The sequence below is a fragment of the Pseudopodoces humilis genome, chromosome 32 (genome assembly GCF_049639895.1).
Source record: "Pseudopodoces humilis isolate 2021_Gansu_Grassland_sample_001 chromosome 32, ASM4963989v1, whole genome shotgun sequence".
Taxonomy (NCBI): domain Eukaryota; kingdom Metazoa; phylum Chordata; class Aves; order Passeriformes; family Paridae; genus Pseudopodoces; species Pseudopodoces humilis.
The window spans coordinates 1,124,632-1,140,427 of record NC_142231.1 but is presented as its reverse complement, the minus strand read 5'-3'; the positions used below and the strand labels follow the sequence as shown (position 1 = coordinate 1,140,427).

The following is a 15,796-nucleotide window of genomic DNA, read 5'->3' as shown; positions in this document are numbered from 1 at the left end:
CCGTGTGTCCGTGTGTCCCGTGTCCGTGTGTCCCTTGTCCCGTGTCCGTGTGTCCCTTGTCCCGTGTCCGTGTGTCCGTGTGTCCCGTGTCCGTGTGTCCGTGTGTCCCTTGTCCCGTGTCCGTGCCCCTGCCCCGGCCGGTGCCCCCGCTCTGGGTCCTCCTGTCCGCTTGGGGGCGCTGTCGGCGGCGGGTCCCGGAAGGCGGCGCGGGCCGGGGCGGGCGCGGGGCGGGTCGGCGCCTTTGTGTGAGCCGGGCCGGGATGGTGCGGGGCGCCGGGCGGGTAAGGAGCGACCCCCGCCCGCGACCCCCGGCCCCCGCAGGGCCCCCGCGCCGCGCCCCCGCCGCCAGCCCCGCGGCCGACCCTCTCCTGCCCACCCGCCGCCTTTCGTGGCTCCCCCCGGGGGCCCTTCCTGCCCCCCCCCCACCCCCCGGGCCCCCCCGGGGCCCCGCTGTTCCCCCCCCCTCTCCTCCCGTTTCTCCCGGAGCAGCTTCGGGACTCCCCGTGGGCCTCCGGCGCGGAGCCTCCTGCCCGCCCGCGCCCCCCTTCCCGCTGCCCCCGGCACCCATCCCCTCTCCCGCTCTCCTCCCTCCTGCCCCATCCCCTCCTCAGGTGCTTTTTTGGGCTGGGGAGCGTTTCCCTTCCAGAGCTTTCCCCGCGGCATCTTCATCCTCCTCCTCCTCCTTCTCCTCGCCCTCTCCAGCTGCCAGTGGTGTTTGTCCCATCCCTCCGCATCCCGGGGGAGAACAGCCCGTCCTCTGGTGCCGGGGCTGGGGCAGCTCCAGCTCCCCCCAAACTCTGCTCTTTGCTGCCTTCTGGGCTCGCTGCTCCCCGTCTCAGGCAAGGAATTAGGAGTAGGGGAATTAAGGATAGAGCTCCCTGGGTAAGTTTGTGAAATCCCAAAAGCTGTTGGGGCGTCCGTGAGCAGGACAGGGGGACAAAGGCAGTGGGACAAGCTGGAAGGACACTGGGGGAGAATCTGAGAGGTGCTGCAGGCTCCTTTGGAGGGACAAGAAATCCCAGGGGAATCCACAAGGTTGGAATGCAGAGAATCCCACCTGGGAGCCTGAAGTCTCCTTGTGGGTACAGGTGGAATCCGAAGTGAAGGAATGAAGCAGCTGCAGCTGAAGGAGACCTAGAGGCAAATTCAGCTGGTGTGTCCAGCCTGAGTGACATCTCTTTGGAGAGAAGCCTCATCCCCAGCTCAGGAAGAGGGGAGATGTCGGGAACAGGCTCTGGTTGGGTCTCAGAGTCAGCAGGACCCTGCCCCAGACCTTCAGGCTGCCTCTGAGAGTCAGTGCCTTTTTGTTTTGACTTCACTACTTTGCACATCCAGCCTTTTACTTCCCAAAAGTTGGTCTGTGAGGTGATAAGACAGTTTTAGTCCATCTCCAGCTGAGCAGGTGCTCCGAGGCTCCTCAGAAAGGTGGAAACTGGGAGGTATGACCGGAATGGTGTTGCTTTGGTTGTTAAATAACATTTTTTTTTTGCATTTTCCCTCTGCAGAGCCCCTTGCCCTGCCAGTTCCTGCTCCTGCTGCGGATGAAAGCGTGAAGGCCGAGCTGACCAGAAGGGACTCTTGAGTAGCTGCTAAGATGGGCATGAGGATCAAGCTGCACAGCACCAACCACCCCAACAACCTGCTGAAGGAACTCAACAAGTGCCGGCTCTCCGAGACCATGTGCGACGTCACCATCCTGGTGGGCTCCCGCTCCTTTGCCGCGCACAAGGCCGTGCTGGCCTGCGCCGCCGGCTACTTCCAGAACCTCTTCCTCAACACGGGGCTGGACGCTGCCAGGACCTACGTGGTGGATTTCATCACGCCAGCCAACTTCGAGAAGATCCTGAGCTTTGTGTACACCTCGGAGCTCTTCACCGACCTCATCAACGTGGGCGTCATCTACGAGGTGGCGGAGCGGCTGGGCATGGAGGATCTGCTGCAGGCCTGTCACTCCACCTTCCCTGACCTGGAGAGCTCGGCCATCACCAAGCAGCCTGCCCTGGCTGTGGGGGAAGGCCGGGCTGGGCCTCTGAGCAGCACCTCCTCGGAGCAGAGCCACTCTTTGGGGGACACGCGGAGCGGCGCGGAGCACTTCGGCCCCGAGCGGAATTACCTCCTGCATGGGGACGTGGCGGGCAGCTACAAAGAGGATGACAGGAATCCTGTGGGGGAGGCCAGCCAGGCTCTTCCCCTGATGCACCCACAGCAGCCTCCCAAGACAGAGCAGGAGTCGGATCCGGGGCAGTTCGCTCCGGTCACGGGTCTGGGGGCCCAGCCCGGTGGGAATGTCATGGCACAGACCACCGGCAGCTCCTGCCCTCAGTACAAGCCCCAGAGCAACGGCGACTACAGCAAGGGCGGCTTCTTCCCCCCTGACCCCTCCCTGGATGTCTCCACGGGGAGCAATTCTTGCCCCAGCAACAGCGACCACTCCAAAGAGCAGGGATTCGAGCAGATGGATGAGCTCCAGCTGGAGGATTTGGGGGAGGCCGAGCTGCATTTTGAGGATGCTGGAGAAGAGCTGGTCCCATCTGAGGAAGTGATTGAGCTGAGTGATGACAGCGAGGAGGAGCTGGCCTTCGAGAGCGACAGCCGGGACAGCAAGGCCATGCCCTGCCAGGTGTGCAAGAAGGTGCTGGAGCCCAACATCCAGCTGATCCGCCAGCACGCCAGGGACCACGTCGACCTGCTCACCGGGAACTGCAAAGTCTGCGAGACACACTTCCAGGACCGCAACTCCAGGGTCACTCACGTGCTGTCCCACATCGGCATCTTCCTCTTCTCCTGCGACATGTGCGAGACCAAGTTCTTCACCCAGTGGCAGCTGACGCTGCACCGGCGGGACGGGGTCTTCGACAACAACGTCATTGTCCACCCCAGTGACCCCCTGCCGGGGAAAGTGGCCGTGTTTGGGGGAGGGCCCGGCCCCGAGCTGGCCTGCGCTGCCTGCGGGAAGCCCTTGGCCAAAGATTTCCACACAGTCCGGAACCACCTACTGGAGCACGTGAACCTGAAGAGCCAAACGTGCGGCGTGTGCGACCAACGGCACCTGAGCCTCTGCAGCCTGATGTGGCACACCCTGTCCCACCTGGGCATCTCCGTCTTCTCCTGCTCCGTGTGCGCCAGCAGCTTCGTGGACCGGCAGCTCCTGGAGAAGCACCTGGCCGTGCACCAGCACGTGGAGGAGGCTCTTTTCCAGTGCCACTTCTGCAGCCAGAGCTTCAAGCTGGAAGCTGCCTATCGCTACCACGTCAGCCAGCACAAGTGCGGGGGCAGCCTGGACATCCGGGCGGGATTCGGGGAGCGCCTGCAGCCTCAGGGGCTGCCCAAGAGGAAACTGCCCGAGGAGTTCCTGAGCGAAGAGCTGGCGCTGCAGAGCCAGCCGGGGAACAGCAAGTACAGCTGCAAGGTGTGCGGCAAGAGGTTCGCCCACACCAGCGAGTTCAACTACCACCGGCGCATCCACACCGGGGAGAAGCCGTACCAGTGCAAGGTGTGCCACAAGTTCTTCCGCGGGCGCTCCACCATCAAGTGCCACCTGCGGACGCACTCGGGGGCCCTGATGTATCGCTGCACCGTGTGTGGCCACTACAGCTCCACGCTCAACCTCATGAGCAAGCACATAGGGGTGCACAAGGGCAGCCTCCCGCCGGACTTCACCATCGAACAGACTTTCATGTACATCATCCATTCCAAAGAAGCCGAGAAAAACACGGATAGCTGATGGGGCAGGGCCGGCGGAGGAGCGAGTGTTAACGATGGAAGCTGTGGAGGAAAACAAAAAAAAAAAAGAAAAAAAGGAAAATAGTTTTGTTTTATTTAATGGTCAGGCGTCATGGATGGGATTCTTTTTTGGTTTTGGTTTAATTTTATTTTTTTTTTTTTGGTTTTTGGGGCCTTCCTAGGGCTTTTTAGATTGGTGGCGTTGTACAAATTAACAGCACGTGAGGTACATCACTGTTTCAAGGAGTCTGTCGTGTTTACTTACCTCTAGTCCTGTTAGAGGCCATCGAGTTCTGTGCTTTTAGCATTTCTCACTAGTTTTTGAGTCTAGATTCTGGGTTTTTTTTTTTGAACCTTTTAGCCCACTTGACCAGGCTACCCCTGAGCTTGTCCACAAACTGATGCTGCTAAGATTTTCACACCTGACCTCAGTGGAGAGGGGCAGAGCCAGAGCAGGTGCTGGACTCGAAGGAAAGGAACAAAACAGAAGGAAAGAAGGAAGGAAAAAAAAAAAAAAAAAAAAAAGACGTTCTGGGCATCCTCGGTGTTCTGCTGCTACTGCCAGGAGACGGGCAAAGTGTGCTCTGGGATCACCGTGCGCTGCTGGGGAGAGGAGCAGCAAGCACCTGAGTGTGTAAACAAGGAGGAATCCCAGCAGGGAAGCAGGAGCAGGGGATTTGCAGATTCCCAGGCCGTGTTTTCTCTGCCGTGGCTGGGACTCAGCCGTGCCCTGGAGAGCCGGAGGAGGAGATGAAGGAGCCGCACGACCTCCGGGCGGAGGTGGCTGCGTGAGCACGGGGATCTCCCGCAGGACTGGAGAGGGAGGGAAGCAGGTCCCTGCTCCCTGGGAGGGGATTTGTGGTGGCCACGGAGAGCCAGGAGTCTCCTGGTTCCGCTCTGCCCCAGCCTCACGCTGTGCCCTGGGCAGACGAGTCAGGATGAAGCAGTTGCCTTAACTCCCTGGAAGGAGGAGGGACCCTTCTCCTGCCAGAGGGATCCCCCCTCCCATGCCCCGGATCGCCGCATCCCGGACGCGTTCCGGCGGCAAATGTGTGTGCTTGGAGTGATGTGAGTTTGTTCATGGACTGGGAGCCACGGCAATGGCTTGGCCTCTCCAGCTGCGTGCTGGGCACTCCTGGGGGCCCTCCTGGGTGTGGGGGGCTCTCCTGGCCATGAGTGGCTCTCCCCCTCTATGTTTCGGTACCCCTTGTGCAGGAGGCTCTCCTGGGCACAGGGATCTCTCTCTTGGCCCTATGTCAGGTCCACCTCAGCATGGGGGGCTCTCCTGGCCACTCCTGGGGGTCTCTCCTGGCCACCCTGGCGAGGTCAGCTGGTGCCAACAGCATTAACTCTGGGAAGGGCGTGGATTAGCTCCTCCCTGTGTTATCCTGCTGTGGGGCAGAGGTGGGGAGGAACAGATATTTCTGAGCTGGGACTGCCCTTGGGTAACTCATTCTACCTCACAAACAAGGAAGTGCTCGGGGCTCTCCAGCCTCGGTGGTCGTGGATCGGCTCCTGCGCTTCTGTCAAGTTTTGCTGTTACAAAACAAAACTAAACTAAACTAAACTAGTGATTTGCAAACCCTGGAAACTCAGCCCGCTGCCCCCTCCCTGGGAAGGGACACCCGGGAAGGGACACCCGGGAAGGGACACCCGGGAAGGGCCATCCTGCAGTGGGGCTGGACTCAGAGAGCTCAGAGCACCCGGGGGTCTCTCTTCTGGCTCCGCCGTGGCCTTGGGCAAGTCACTTCACCTCTTTGCCTCAGTTTCCTCATCTGTAAAATGAGGGTGGTACCTCCCGTGGTACCGACCTACCTCCGGGAGCGGGGAGGGGGCCTGGAGCCTGGCTTTGGAGGAGGGGAGGCACCAGAGCCAGGGTCTGCTCTGGGTTTGCCTGGCTGCTGTAGCTCTGAGTTCTGAGCTCTGGCCTCGTGGTCCTGGCATCACTGTGGAGCTGTGGTGAGCTGTGTTAGGTTTTACAGGAGAAAGGGTAATTTTGGGAATGGCGTGGTGCTCTGGGAAGTGTGGGAGCTGGTGGCACTTCGCTGCAGGCTCCTCTGAGCTGCTCTCTGTGTTCCAGGGTTTCTGTCTGGAATCGTGGGATGGATGAGGCTGGAAGGGACCATCCCAGTCCCACCCCCTGCTCGTGCAGGGTCCCCTCGGGAGCGGAACTCAGGGCTGTGCCTGGCTGATGGCAGGCTGGGGACAGGGACAGGGACAGGGATGGGCACTGCTCTGGAGGTGGCTGTGAAGGGTGTGAGGGATAGACAAGGCTGGGAGAGCCTTGAGACCCTCCTGGAATGTTCCAGAAGCCGTGGTGAGCTTCAGGGAGGGTCTGCAGCCCCGGATCTCAATAAGCTGAAAAGCAAAAGCCTTTTGTGCACATAAACCAAAAAGAGAAGCTTTTACACCGAAACACCAACAGGCACAGCCAGCCCTCACTCCTGGCCCTGGGGGGAAAGCAGGGGCTCCCCCCTTGCTGCTGATGCAGGGAATTTCTGTTTCCCTGGATTAAAACGGATCATTCCCACATGGAACATCCCAAAATCAGCAGTGGAGGGGCTGCAGGGGTGGGTCTGGACCTGCTGCTGCTGCTCCTGGGGGGTGATTCCCAGAGGGGTCAGGGACCTGAGTGCTCCCCCCAGGGAGGTTCTGGGTGTTCCTGAGCCTTCAGGGTTGGCAGGGATGTCATCCCTGTCCCCATGTCCGGCCAGCCTGGCTGGGAGCTCCAGTTCAGCGCTGGGAGAGCCAGAGCAGTCGCTCCGTGCTGGATTTTGTTCCTTTTCCACCACCATGGGCAAGCCTGGCTCTCTCCTGTCCCCACTGCCCTTGGTGACTGTGGGGACACCGACCTACCTCCCCTGGGGCAGCCTGAGGTGTTTGCAAAGTGCTTTGGTAACCTGGGGTAGGAGAGGGAGTTACAGAGGGGAATTTCTGGCAGCGTCCAGGTCACGGAGCCTCCTGGGGAGCCCGGACAGGGAATCCCCTCTGAGGGCCCTGCTCTGAGCCCAGGCTCACCCCCATCCCCAACACAAAATTCACTTTTCCCTCAGTGGATCCAGGTCCCTCATCAGAGTAACTGAGCAGAAGAAAAAAACAAGAGTTGAACTTGCTGTCTAACCTTTTTGTTAAGTTAATCGTAGGTACTGACCTCCTGCTATTTAAGTGTTTACTATCTATTTGCTGTAAAGTTTTGTATATTTTGTAAACTTTCCTCCCCAAATCGTAGATGTCTAAAATCGTTGTACATCGGGTTCTTTTCTACTCCATTGTTCAGCACAAAGTGTGTTTTTTATTTAGAATAATAAAATGGAAAACATTGACCTCTTGTAGCTGTTTCTTTATAAATCATTTTCCTCCCAGGAATGCCTGGGGAGCAGCTGAGGCCATCCCTGTGTCGTGCTCCCAGCAGATTTGTGGCTCCAGGACTGGGAGGGGAACAGGTTGGGACATTCCTGCGGGATACAGGAATTGGAGGGAGCGAGGGGTGCAGCAGCAGGGTGGGAACAGAGCCCGTCCTTTTGGGAATCCTGGAGTTTGTGTGCCTGGATGAGCCTTTCCTGTGCTGAACTGGAGCTTCATGGGCTTGGAACTGAGTTCAGCAAGGACAAGGATTTACTGGAGCGGGTCCAGCAGAGGCCAAAATGGTGTTGAGGGGTCTGGAGCAGCTCAGTGATGAGGAGATGAGTGGGATGATGATTAGTCTGGAGATGAGGAGACGGAGAGGGGATTCTTTCAATCTACAAAAATATGTCAGATATCCATATAAATATCTCATTTGAGAGGGGATCTCATCAATCCAGTACCTCAAAGGTGGGTGCCAAGAGGATGGTGCCGGAATTTTCACTGTGGCAGGACAAGGAGCAACGGCCAAAAATGAAACCACAAGAAGTTCCACCTCGACACAAGGAAGAAATTCCCGTGGAAGTGGCAGAACATGGGAACAGGGTGCTCCAGCCCAGGTCACCACATGGTGACAGTTTATTTGAGGCCACTCTGGCCCTAAGGTCTATGGACAAAAGCACAAAGAAATTAAGACAGCTAAAAATTTAGTTTATTAGGTGAAACACCAAATTTTACATGTTTAAGTGTCTTGAATATGTTTTTGCCCTGGTGTGTGGCTGATTGTGTATTTATAATCCATTTCTCCATTGGAAACGGGAGGGAATTAGCAAAGGGAGGATTTGGGATCAGGGAATGAAGAGGGTGCAGATCTCTGGGGTCTCGCAAGCCCCTTGGTTCTGCACTCACAGGTGTGAGGAACAGAGGAAGGGGAAGCCTGAGCTGCTGCCCTGAGCAGGGAATTCTGATGGAGGGGCTGGAGCCTTCCCTGGGTTTCTGTGTAAGACGTGGATTTGGATTTCTCCCTCAGTGCTCGTGTCCCAGGATACAGAGGAACATCCCTGCAGAAGGAACCCGGAGGTATTTAGGGTTTTACCCCATCAAGAACCCCTGGAACTGGCAGAGCTTTCCCAGCCAGTCCCACGATAACCCCGTATCCATCTTAACCCCTGGTCATGGACTTCTCCCGGGACATCCTGCTCCCTCCCCCTGTGCCAGCATCCTGTCCCCAGAACTGCTTACGCTTTGCTTTTTCCACGACGTGTTCCTCGAGCAGCTCAAGGCCTTTGGTAGATTTATGGGCTCCGGTGCCTGTCACTGTCACCTTCCCCCAGCGAGGGCTCAGCCCGCAGCACGTGACTCAGATCAGGATCCAGATAAGAATGAACTTTCTCCGGATGCTCCAGTTCCTTGCACAGCACAAGCCCAGCCCGTGCTCCAGCTCCAAGGTTTTCTGCACGTGCCTGTGCTGCCACAGGGGCTTTGGCGGAAGGGGAAGGGGCTGTTGGAGCCTGATGGAGTTGAGAAATGCACCCAGTGGCCACAAAAACCTGCCAGGGGATGCTCCAGAGGAGGCTGGAGTTAACAGGATGGGGAACCCAGAGTCAGTCTGGAGCAGCCCTTGCCAGTCAAACCCAGTTTAGCCATCGCTAATTTACCACTGGGTTTGCAAAATTGTTCTGAAGGAGTGGCTGATGTGGAATCCAAATTGTTCCTCCCCTCAGGTCTGTGTCCTGCTCAGCTCCTTGGGCTGCTTTGCCTTCATCTCTCAAAAATCAGGCTCTGGATGTTGCTGGGCACAGCGAGGGGAGGTTTGTGTCCCAAAGGAACGATTCCTTCTCTCTCACTCGGGATGGCACTCACCAGGCAGTGCCGTGCCCGGGGCTGAGGGTCAGGGACAGTTTGGGGATGCAGGAACACCTGAGATGGGGCAGATCATGCTCTCCACCCCACAGCTTGGGGCAGGATCTGATCTGATCTCGGGGCTGGCTCGTGTCAGACACTGAGTGGAGTAACAGGCTTTATTATTTCACTTGTCAAACAGGGAATATAATTTTATCCTTTCTTTAGTTTGGACACAGCAGCACCCCAGAGGCAAGATGTCCATAGCTCCCAGCTCTCCTCAAACCTCGCACCTCATCCTGCCACGGGAGGTGCCCAGCCAAGAAGGGCCGTGCCAGAGCAAATTGTGTCCTCAGCAACAGGAAAACCGATGCCACTGTCCCCAAAGAGCCACCACGACGGAGGCTGGGAGAGTCCGACCCCCCTTAGTTGGGAGGGCTGTTGTCCTTGGCGATGACTATGGAGTGCTGCGTGCTGGAGGAAGAGCTGCCGGCGCCCTTCTGGCCACCGTGGTCCTTTGGGATGTACTTGACCACGGCGGAGATGAGTTTGCTGCGGAAGTTCTTGCTGAGGAAGTTGTAGAGGATGGGGTTGATGACGCAGTGGAGCAGCGTGAAGCAGTCTATGACGTCGTAGAAGAAGTAGAGGAGGTGGGCGAAGGTGCAGTTCAGGATGATGTGGTTGCCCTCGAGGGTGAGCAGCGTCAGCACCACGTGGAAGGGCAGCCAGCTGAGCAGGAACACCCCGATGTAGGCGTAGATGAGCAGGCAGTGCTTGCGGCTCTCGGGCTTGGTGCGCCGGACGAAGCGCGCCGTCAGCACGTTGAACACCGCCATGATGGGGAAGGGGATGAGGAAGCCGATGGTGGTGGTGGCCAAGCTGACCGCCAGCGCCCACTCGTCGTAGGTCTCGAAGGGGGCCATGAAGATGCAGATGGGCTCCCCGGTGTTGACCAGCTGCATGTGAGTCACCTCCACCACGGGGATGGCGGCGGCCAGGAGCCAGCTGCAGGCGCAGACCGCGCGGCGCGCGCGGTGCTGGTGCCGGTGCCAGAACGGGGAGGAGCTGCTCAGGGTCACGTAGCGATCCACGCTCAGGCAGGTGAGGAAGAAGATGCTGGCGTACATGTTGGCAAAGTAGAAGTAGTGGGTGAAGCGGCAGAGGAAGCTGCCCCAGAGCCAGGTGTAATCCAGCATCACCTCCAGCATCCAGATGGGCAGCGAGAGCAGCACCCCGAGGTCAGCGATGGCCATGTTGATGATGTACAGGTTGACCAAGCTCTTGTTGCCCCGGGTCTGCCAGTTGACCCAGATAACGAGGAGGTTCTCCACCAAGCCCACCACAAAGATGACCAGGTAGAGGATGAAGAGAATCACCCTCTTGACGTTCTCATCCAGGCTGAACTCACAGTAGGTGTAGGTGTGGTTCAGGAGGTAGAACAGCTCAGAGAAGTTGTGGTAGTCCGCATACTCGCTCGGGACAGTGCGTGTCTCCATGGGGACAGTGGTCACCTCGGTCATCCTGGTGGCTGCAGGGAAAGGGAGAGCATTGAGCTGTGAAGCCTGAAACACAGAGCCCTTGTGTGGGGCTCGAAAAGATCCTTCTGGGGTCTTCTAACCCAAGTTTTACTCCCTGGTTGACTCCCTACATCAACCCTCAAAAGATGCTGTGTCCACCCAGGTGATCCTCTCACATCCCAAGATAAATGCCACAAACAAGGGTCACCACATGTGGCGGCTGCTCCCTGTCCCAGAGCCTGGGACACAGCCAGGTGCCGGTGACTCTGTCCCAGAGACTCAGCTCCAGCGGGAAAACCGCCGCTCCCACCCGAGCCCCCGGGGTGTGGTCACTTGCCAGCCGCTCTCACTCTGCCGGGAGCCATCGGGACGTCCAAGTAGGTGAGAAAATTATAAATTTCAGGGAAATGCGGTTGACCTGAACATCCTCTTATTGCCCTAAGTGAGAGCTCCGATCCCACCGCAGCTGCATCCGCACAGCGAAGACGCTGCGGACCCCGTCCAGCAGCGCTGCTGGAAGCGCTCAGGAGCAGCCGTTCCCTTGGGAATGCTGCGGGAGGCCGAGCTCCCAGAGGGGTCTTCCCGCTTCACTCGGAGCCTGGCAAGCCGGGACCACAGCCGGGTGTCCCCCGTGAGAGCGTCACGCCTGTAGCACCCACCCAGGCTGACACACACCGGCCCCGAAACCAGAGAGAGTCTGGACCTGCCGCCCCCAGGGTTCCTGGACATCCCGAGCTCTCTGCGCTGCAGGTCCTGAGAGCCGCGGGGACCCGGGAGAGACAGATGGAAAACCGGACAGATGGACGGGAGAGGGGACAGATGGACAGGAGAAGGGACAGAGACACGGCAGAGGGGACAGATGGACAGGAGAAGGGACAGAGACACGGCAGAGGGGACAGATGGATGGTTAAGGACAGAAGAAGGAACAGGCGGACAGGACCAGGGACAAACAAACGGGAGAAGGGACGGACGGATGGGAGAGGGGACAGACGCTTGGTAAAGGGGACAGACGGACAGGAGAAGGGACAGGAGGGAGGAGGGACGGTCCTGGCTCACCGGCGGCCGAGGGAGGGCTGCGCGGGGGCTGCTCGGGAGCGCGGGGATCCTCTGGGCTCGGCAGCTCAAGCGCCTCTGGGCACGGAGCTCGGGTGGGCTCGGTGGCCGCTTGCTGGGCAGGAAATGACCATCGTGGTGCAACATCCTGAGACAGCCCAGCGCGGGTGACATTTGACTGGATTTCCAGCCCCAGAACTCGGCTCCCATTTGATTTCGCCGCAGGGTGGGGACGGGAGCCGCGAGGCTCCGGGCAGGTGTCGGTGTGGAAGCCGCAGGTGATGCCTGGGGATGGACGGGGGTCCCCGAGGCTTCCCGAGCGCCCCCTCCACTGTCACCCCACTGGGCTCAGGGGCTGGATCCTGCCTGGATCCTTCTGTAGGAAAAATACATCCCAGGTCCTGCCGCAGCACTGGGAATCCTGAGGGGCTGGGGTGGGTTATGACAAAGCTGCCAAAGCTGTCCCCGATGCCACCTCGATATCAGGGTGAGCTCAGGGTTCTCTTCGGGGGAAAAGGGCTGAGAGCTGAAAGCTGCTCTGCCCGGGCAGCGCTCCCGCAGGAGCCGATGGCAGATGGATGTCGCCAGAGAAGCACCTCTGGCCAGGCAGTAATTAATCACCGAGCCGTGATTGCCCCGCGGTCTGGCAGGGGAAGCAAGGGGGCTCAAGCCTTGCCCCGGAGCTGGGGAGGGGGCTGATAGGCAAAAATTTTGCATCGGGCTGCAAGTCCTGCGAAACAATTGCAGGAAATCTCCTTTTTTTTCAGTGCGGACAAGACTGCGGGATCAACAATTGGCTCGGAAGGAAGGCACAGGGAGCGGGGAAGCACAAGGGCACTGATAAGTCGGGGCTCACAACAACAAGCCGAGAGCTGGTGACCCCGTGTGCAGGTACCAACCCCGGCAGGACCGGCTTCTAAACAGGAACTCAGCAGCTTCGTGCTGGCTCCGGGCACATTTTGGCTCAGCCGGGGCCGTGGGGGCGGTGAGGGGCCGCTCTGCCACCGCGGGCTTGCGGGGATTTGGGGCAAGCAATGCTCTACTGGTTCGATTTAACAGGTCAGGGAATTTCCACACCGAACTCCGGGGCCGAGGAGGATCTGGGAGCCGTCAAGGATTGTGCAGAGGCTGCTGATCTTGGTGGGAACAGTGAGAGATCTGGGAGCCGGTTGTATTTCCAAGCCGGCTGAGCCGCGGGCTTGGGACAGGCGGCTCAGCCCCTTCTGCCCATCCCTGCCGCAATGAGCCCGAAGGCTCTCAGCACCCCAAATGTGTGCCCAGGAGCCCTCAGCCTCCCTCAGGGTCAGGAGAGGTGGGATCTGCTGTTCTTCCCTCCTCGGGCAGTGCTCCCGGGGGCTCGGCACTCCTCATCCCGGCCCCTGGGGACACGCGGGCCCCTAACGCGATGTGCGGGGGCTGCCGGGGTTGCCAAAGAAAGCTCTTTCTATGCTCTTTCTAAGCCAAAGAAAACACTTCGGAGAAGCCTCCTTGGCTGGGGAAGCAGCTCGGCGAGCTGAATGCAGCTTGTGCAATGTCCCGGGTACTCCTCATCCCTCTCGCCCTCCCCGTCGCATCTCGGGGGTCGCGGTCCAGCTGTCCCTGGCTCGGCCTCTGCCAGAGCTGGGGGCTGCATTAGCGCTGAGCTGGTCCCGCAGGCAAGTGCACAGTCTCAGATGCCTGCCCCTCAGCTAGTGATCGCTAATCAGCTCTTAATTAGCTCCATGAGTGACGCAGGGATCACCGCCCACGAGCCCAGGGGATGGATAAACACCGCGCGGCTTTTCCCAGTTGCCTGGCAGCTCAGCCGGGCCATCCCTGGGTACGCCGTGCCCAGAGGATGGATAAATTCCGCTCTGCCTTTCCCAGCTCGTTCCCTGCCAGCCGAGCCGGGGGATCCCGGGATACGCGGCTGCTCTGGGAGCAGGCAGCAGCCGGGATGCTGCCACGGGACCCCTCGGTGGGATGGGTCACCAGCAAGTGGCCACCGGACACCTCCGAGGCCGGAGACCCAGCATTGCACCACTTTTATTGAGCACTTCTCAAGGGCGTGAGGCACCCACGGACCCACCCTGTCCATGTCCCCGCCCTGGTGGTCCCCATCAGGGGGTCCCGTTGGCCGGGATGGGCAGGAAGAAGCCAACGATGGTGTCGGACAGCCAGGCCGGGCAGTAGCTGAGGGGCAGGAAGATGAGCCGGGCATCCCAGCCGGCGGCGTAGCGGCTGTGGGGGCAGCGGGAGAGCAGCGCGTGTGTCATGGCATCGGTGACACGCGACAGCCGCGAGCTGCTCAGGCGTGCAAGCATCGTGGTGCTCTTGGCATCTGGGTGGGCAGAAAGGGGTCAGCCCCATGGAGCTGGGGTCACCGGGGGTGATGGTGAGGTGTGGGGATGGACTCACATTTGTCCGGGTAGTGGTGGCCGTAGGCTGCCTGGGTTTCTGCCGGGAGCCGCTCCCAGAGGTGAAAGAAGACCTTTTCCAGCGATGCGGGGTCGGTAATTCCCGTCTGGAAGCCTCCAGGTTCGATGATGGAGACCTGCACCCCGAAGGGACGCATCTCCCGCCTGCCCAAGGTGGGGGCGTCAGGGGGAGCCCCGAGGAGGGCAGAGACCGGGGGGGAGTGAGGGGAACTCGTGACACCCCCAGGCATCCCCTCATGGGAGCAGGGGAGCCTTGTCCTTGCTCCAGGGACCCTCTTGCATCCCGAGACATCCCCAGACCTCAGCGCTCCAGGACCCATCTGGAACCCGGAATCCTGGAATCCCCCTGAACCTCAGTGCCTCGGGACCACCCGAGACCCCAGAGCATTCCCGGATCCTGGGGCCTCCCCCAATCTCAGCGCCCCAGGACTCCCCTGGACTCCTAAACCCCACACCCTGGGACACCCTGGAACCCCAGGACCACCCAGACCAATCCATCCCCCCTGCCCCAGGATCCCTCTAGTGCTTTGCTCCAGAGCTCCTTGAAACCCTTCCCCTGGTTGCACACCCACGGCTCCAGCCCTGCCCACGCTCCCAGCCCGCTTGTGCTCAGTGTTTCTCAAGGTCTCTGGGGAAAATGTGACGGGGAGATGCATAAAACCCTGTGTGAGGACAGCGGGGTAACGCCGGGGCTGCTGGACGAGCACCGGGGAGAGCTCCGGGGGCTGCCAGTGCCGTACCTGAGGCTGTCAGAGAAAGCCTCCACGCCGTACTTGGAGATGCAGTACCCACCACCAAAGAAGGACACACGGCCCATCACGCTGGCCACGTTGACCACGCGGCCCCGCGCCCGCCGCAGCAGCGGCAGGAGGCTCAGTGTCACCTCCACGACCCCGATCAAGTTGACATCCAGCACTTTGACAAAGTCCTGCTTGGTCAGCCACTCGTTTGGGCCGGTGGGGATGACGATCCCTGCGTTGTTCACCAGCCCCCAGAGCCCTGGAGAGGGGATGACATGAGCTGGGGCTGTCCCAGGGCCCTGCACCACCTCGCCTGTGCAGGCACAGGTGGGCGAGGTGGAAGCATGACCGGTGGGGTGACAACAGTGGGGCCGCCCCGTCCTACCTTGATCACCCACACGCTCCCGGACCCAGGCGGTGACATCGGCGATGCTCTTGCTGGAGGTGACATCCAGCAGGACGGTCTGGAGCCGGTCGGAGGTGGCCGCCCGCAGCTGCGCGGCCCCGCTGTCGGTCAGGCAGGCGGCCAGCACCCGCAGCCCGCGCGCGTCCAGCTGCCGTGCCAGCAGGTTCCCGAAGCCGCTGTCACATCCTGTGATCAGCACGTGCTTCTCCGAGAGCCGCGGCACCGTCTGCCGCTCCCGGTGCCATCGCCGCAGCAGGAACAGCCCCAGCAGCACCGCCACCGCGTACAGCCACATCCTCGGCAGCGGCTCCACCCGTGCCAGCCGCGCTCGGGCCGCATTTATAGAGCCAGGATTGCGGCAGCACCCGGGGTGAATTTTGTCCTCCTGGATTTTAATTTTTGTAATCCCCGGCTTTGCTTTGCATCACTCCCTGTGCCTGGGCCTCTGCTGTGCCCTTAGCAGGTGGATCCCCATGCCCTATGGAGCTGGATTTGGTGGAACCCTGCAGACACCGTCAGCAGCACCAGCCCTGGACCTTTCCCTCTCACCCAGTGTTGGTGGGGGACGGTGTCCCCAAATGTGGTGATGAAGCAGGACAGCCTCCCACAGCCAGGTCTGGAGGAGGAGGAGGAAGAGGAAGCAGAGGAGGAGGATTGTATAAGAGGCTGCTCGGTTCTTTGCCTAGAGGGAAATCTGCGCAAGTCGGAACAGGTCTGAATTTTACTTGTGTGTCAATACCTGGGGTGCCAGTCTGG

The 15,796-nt window shown here is 60.0% G+C and overlaps 3 protein-coding genes across 4 annotated transcripts; 1 reads left to right on the top strand and 2 right to left on the bottom strand.

Annotated features, from left to right (window-relative positions):
* Positions 1-186: 186 nt before the first annotated feature.
* On the top strand, positions 187-7,046 carry ZBTB39 (zinc finger and BTB domain containing 39). The gene is made up of 2 exons (XM_005531966.3): positions 187-281; positions 1,506-7,046. Exon 2 carries the CDS (start codon positions 1,595-1,597, stop codon positions 3,722-3,724), a length of 2,130 nt encoding a protein of 709 aa, XP_005532023.1. The 5' UTR covers positions 187-281; positions 1,506-1,594; the 3' UTR covers positions 3,725-7,046.
* A 775-nt stretch (positions 7,047-7,821) lies between these two features.
* ACKR5 (atypical chemokine receptor 5) lies at positions 7,822-11,664 on the bottom strand. 2 transcript variants are annotated; one of them, XR_001332090.2, is made up of 3 exons: positions 11,481-11,664; positions 8,308-10,435; positions 7,822-8,126 (listed from the first exon to the last, which is right to left on the bottom strand). XR_001332090.2 is itself a non-coding variant. In XM_088068809.1 (2 exons), exon 2 carries the CDS (start codon positions 10,425-10,427, stop codon positions 9,333-9,335), a length of 1,095 nt encoding a protein of 364 aa, XP_087924935.1. In that variant the 5' UTR covers positions 10,428-10,435; positions 11,481-11,664; the 3' UTR covers positions 7,822-9,332. The 2 variants fall into 2 exon arrangements, 1 of the variants encoding a protein (XP_087924935.1); XM_088068809.1 differs by having other exon boundaries at positions 7,822-10,435.
* Positions 11,665-13,483: 1,819 nt separating this feature from the next.
* On the bottom strand, positions 13,484-15,771 carry LOC102113964 (retinol dehydrogenase 16-like). The gene is made up of 4 exons (XM_005532033.3): positions 15,020-15,771; positions 14,635-14,893; positions 13,875-14,038; positions 13,484-13,797 (listed from the first exon to the last, which is right to left on the bottom strand). The coding sequence occupies exons 1-4, from the start codon at positions 15,333-15,335 to the stop codon at positions 13,577-13,579; spliced, it is 960 nt and encodes a 319-aa protein (XP_005532090.2). The 5' UTR covers positions 15,336-15,771; the 3' UTR covers positions 13,484-13,576.
* Between the last annotated feature and the right edge of the window lie 25 nt (positions 15,772-15,796).